The sequence below is a fragment of the Corylus avellana genome, chromosome 5, assembly GCF_965113065.1.
Source record: "Corylus avellana chromosome 5, dhCorAvel1.hap1.2, whole genome shotgun sequence".
Classification (NCBI taxonomy): Eukaryota; Viridiplantae; Streptophyta; class Magnoliopsida; order Fagales; family Betulaceae; genus Corylus; species Corylus avellana.
This window is the reverse complement of record NC_142494.1, coordinates 434,334-439,176: the sequence shown is the minus strand read 5'-3', so window position 1 is coordinate 439,176 and position 4,843 is coordinate 434,334. Positions and strand designations below refer to the sequence as shown.

Genomic DNA, 4,843 nt, shown 5'->3' with positions numbered 1-4,843 from the left:
TCGCAGATTTTGTATCTTTTTAATTATAATGGACTTCGGGGAGATGCTCTGGTCCCCCACACTTGAAGTCAAACACGTATGGTGCTTTCATATGAAGTGCAAAAGACTATAAATAAATTAGAGCTCTCCCTATGAGCTTCACCACCAAGCATATCTATCTAAGAGTACGTACGTAGTACAACATAGTGGGGGGTTTCTCGCTTTCTCTCTTCATTTTCATGCGCTTCCTTTTCTTACTTTCACAATTGCACCTTATACTCACTCATTCTTCTCCTTCTATTCAACCCTTGTGCCATGATGACGAGAGCTCTGCCTTGTTGCAATTCAAGGATAGCTTCATCATCCGTGAACAGTTATTTTGTCAGCAGGGTTTTTCTTGTCAAAACGCCGTTGCGTCTTGGACAGTAGAAGGAGGCAAAAGTAGTGATTGTTGCACATGGGATGGGGTGGAGTGCGATGAGGACACAGGTCATGTAATTGGCCTCGACCTCAGTTTCAGCTGTTTATATGGTTCTATTAACTCCAACAGTAGCCTTTTTCGCCTTGTCTACCTCCAAAGCCTTAACCTTGCCTACAATCACTTTAACTACTCTCCTATCCCACCCCAGGTAGGTGCTCTTTCAAGACTAACACATCTCAATCTGTCTTTCTCTCATTTTTCTGGTCAAATCCCGTTTGAAATTTCACAATTGTCACACTTGTCATCCCTGAAATTGTCATCCCCGAAATTGTCATCCTTGGACTTGTCTCAAGTTTATCCCGTTTTGGAACTCAAAAAGCCCAGCCTAGAAAGCCTAGTTAGAAATTTGAGCAGCCTAAAAGAGCTTGATTTGAGTTGGGTGGACATTAGCTCTAATGTTCCGGATATTTTGGCAAATTTGTCTTCTTTAACGTTCCTCTCTCTTGAAAATTGTGGCTTGTACGGGGAATTTCCGATAGACATCTTTAAGCATTCAAATTTACAGTATCTTAAAGTAGGTTTCAATAAAGGCATCACTGGTTATTTGCCTAGCTTTACATGGAGTAGTCCGCTTGAGATATTGGAGCTCTCAAGCACGAGTTTCTCAGGTGAGATACCCGCTTCCATCGGAAGCCTTGGCTTCCTGACTGAGTTGAATTTGAAGATTTGCAATTTCTCAGGGTCCATTCCATCTTCACTTGGTAACCTCTCTAAACTCACTTCTCTTGACCTTTCATTTAACTCTTTAATGGGGTCCATTCCATCTTCACTAGGTAACCTCTCTAAACTCATTTCTCTTTACCTTTCATCAAACTCTTTAGTAGGTAATATTCCGCCTTCACTTGGAAACCTCGTTCAACTCTCTATTTTATCTGTTCCCTTCAATCGATTGACAGGTCCAATACCTTTCAGACTTGCAAACTGCCCACAGCTTATTGTTGTTGATCTAAGCTATAATCTTTTGAGTGGTGAAATGCATTTTGGGCTTATGAACAACACACAGCTGGACTCCCTTCACCCTAGCCACAATCAGTTAACTGGTACACTTACTTCTGAGCTAATGAACCTCACACAATTAGTTGCCTTGAACCTTGGAGCCAACAAGTTTTATGATCAAATTTCAAACTCACTCTTCAACCTTAAGAATCTTCAATTTCTTGTTCTTTCTGAGAACTACCTTAATGACATTGTGGATTTTGACAAGTTTGTTAAGCTCAAAGAGTTAGTTACATTGGATATTTCTGGTAATCAATTATTGTTATTCAGTACTCAAGAAACTAGTCCCAATGCAACTCTTCACAAGTTGCAAGCTTTAGGCATTTCTTCTTGCAACTTGAGTGAGTTTCCAAATTTCCTAAAAAACCAACATGAACTGGAGTATTTAAACTTGTCAAACAACAAAATTCATGGCCAAGTCCCAAAATGGATGTGGAATACCAGCAAAACATTTCTACAAGTTCTTGATCTTAGATCAAATTTTCTCCAAGGATCACTTCCTATTCCACCGGTGTCCACTTTTCGTTTTTATATTTCCAACAACTTATTGATTGGAAATATACCAGAATCGTTTTGCAACCTGACTTCTCTTCAAGTCCTCGATTTGGCTAATAACAACCTAAGTGGTTCACTTCCTCGATGCTTGGACAACTTTGTGGTGATTCTCTATCAGTAATTGATCTACAAAGGAACAAATTTCGAGGAAGCGTTCCAAAAACTTGGGTAAAAGGAGGCCAATTGGGGATAGTAAATTTCAGTCGAAACAAATTCCAAGGGCATTTACCTAGATCGTTGGCCAAGTGTGCGATGCTAAAGGTCCTTGATCTTAGTGATAACCAATTCAATGATAGGTTTCCATTTTGGTTGGGACGTCTTCCAAATTTAGAGGTTGTCATTTTACGATCAAACAGATTCAACGGACCAATGGGGACACCTCAATCCTATTTTAAGTTCCCCAACATGCGAATACTTGACATCTCCTACAATGATTTTACAGGAAAATTGCCTTTAAGCCTTCTTGAAAATTGGAAGGCCAGAAAGTTTGAGAATGTTCGCTCGTTAACATATATAATTGATGAAATCTCAGACATCACAATACTAAAAGATCTTGGGTATTTCACTTGGCTTCATGCTTATACTTACTCAATGATGATGACAAACAAAGGCAAGGATATGTTCTATGAGAAGGTCCAAGAATTGTTCATAGCCATTGATTTCTCAAGCAACAGATTTGTGGGTGAGATTCCGGATTCTATTGGAAATTTAAATGGAGCTCAATTGCTCAATCTTTCTAATAATGCTCTTAGTGGTCATATCCCATCATCTTTAGGAAATCTTACAGAGTTGGAAGCATTAGACCTTTCTCAAAACAAGTTGTCGGGGGAGATTCCACAGCAGCTAACACAACTTACTTTCTTAGCAGTCTTTAGTGTTTCTCATAATAATCTCACAGGACCTATACCACAAGGGAAACAATTTGATACATTTGAAAACAGTTCGTTTGAGGGGAATCCAAGATTGTGTGAGAGACCATTGACAAGGAAATGTTTGAATTCTAATGAGCCGCCTTCTCAACCTTCAATCTCTCAAGAAAGTCAAGACTCTAGATCACCATTTGAATTTGGTTGAAAAATAGTTGCGATTGGATATGGATTTGGATTTGTCATTGGAGTAATCATTGGACGGATTGTGATTGCAAGGAAACATGATTGGTTAATGAAGACCTTAAGAATAAGGCCACTGGGTGGGAGGAGACGCAGAAATTAAATAAAATAGTTTGGACAAGATACCCTCTCAAAGCCATGTATGCATTATTATTCCCGTGTGTTTCTACTTTAAATCTTATTTTTCTGTGTGTAATGCGCTCAGGGACGGAGGAAGGGGGGGACTGGCAGGGGCCAGGGCCCCCCCCAAATGACAAATATATTTTTTTTTAAGGTAAAAACAATTGTTTTTATGGTTAATTTTTTTTTTTTTTGCTAATGGGCCCCTGCCCATTAAATTTTTTCAACCATGGCCCCTGCCCAGTCTCAAGGCTGGCTCCGTCCCTGAATGCGCTCCTTCCCTTTTCATTTTTGTTTTGATGTATTTTGGATTAGTGTGGCATTAAGATGTTGTATGTAAAAATGCTTGGGTGGGATCTTTTATATATATATTGTTGTAAAATTAAAGAAAATAACAAGACAAGATAAAAGATTGCAATATATGAAACTAGTTCTTCAAGAACTATGTATTATTCTTCTCTATTATTGTGTGATTTACATACAACTCAATACTCCCTTTTATAGGCATGAAATCATAATGGGAGGTTAATGAATATGAAATGGGGAATATGAAACAAAAGGGTTAATCAATTTATTACATGGATGTTATAGGAATTCTAAAAGATGACATGAATGTGTAGAATTCCAAGAGATGGAACTAAATGGTCATCCACCTAATGCATGAATGCATTCATAACACTCCCCCTTGGATGACCATACACTAAGAATATGCCTCGTTAAAACCTTGCCAAGGAAAACCCAGTGGGAAAAAACCTGTGGCGAAGGAAAAAGAGTACAATATTCTTGTGTGCCTTCGTATGCTTTAGGATTGCCTCATTAAAACCTTGCAAAGGAAAACCCAGTGGGAAAAACCTTAGCGAAGGAAAAAGAGTACAATCAGCATAATCATTTTACTCCCCCTCATTAGCATGAAGAGCTTCAATTGTTTATGATAAAAGATCCTTCAGTTGGCGCATTCCAATGTTATTCACCAACTTCTTAAATATTGCAGTTGGTAATGCTTTGGTAAATAAATCTGCCAAATTGTCACTTGATCGTATCTGTTTAACATCAATATCACCACTCTTCTGGAGCTCATGTGTATAAAAGAACTTTGGTGAAATGTGTTTGGTTCTATCACCCTTAATATATCCTCCTCTGATCTGTGTGATACAAGCAGCATTATCTTCATATAATATTGTCGGGCTATCTTTGATTGTGGATAAACCGCACTTTTCTCGAATGTGTTGAATTACTGATCTTAGCCATATGCATTCCCTACTTGCTTCATGAATTGCAATAATCTCTGAGTGATTTGAAGAAGTAGCAACAAGTGTTTGCTTGACAGATCTCCATGAAATAGCAGTACTTCCACTTGTAAATAGATATCCTGTTTGAGATCTACCTTTATGCGGATCAGAAAGAAAACCCGCATCTGCATATCCAATTAATTGTGAATTTGAATCTTTTGAATAAAATAATCCCATGTCAGCTGTGCCACGAAGATAACGTAGAACATGTTTGACCCCATTCCAATGCCTTCGAGTTGGTGCAGAGCTGTATCTTGCTAATAAATTAACTGAAAATGCAATATCAGGTCGTGTGCAATTTGCAAGATACATCA

General features: G+C 38.3%; 1 protein-coding gene across 1 annotated transcript; it reads left to right on the top strand.

The window, feature by feature from the left end:
* Window positions 1-206: 206 nt before the first annotated feature.
* LOC132180593 (receptor-like protein 7) lies at window positions 207-3,223 on the top strand. The gene is given in 2 exon segments (XM_088516602.1): window positions 207-2,111; window positions 2,114-3,223. Coding segments are annotated over 2 exon segments (3,003 nt in total). The 5' UTR covers window positions 207-218.
* Window positions 3,224-4,843: the final 1,620 nt, after the last annotated feature.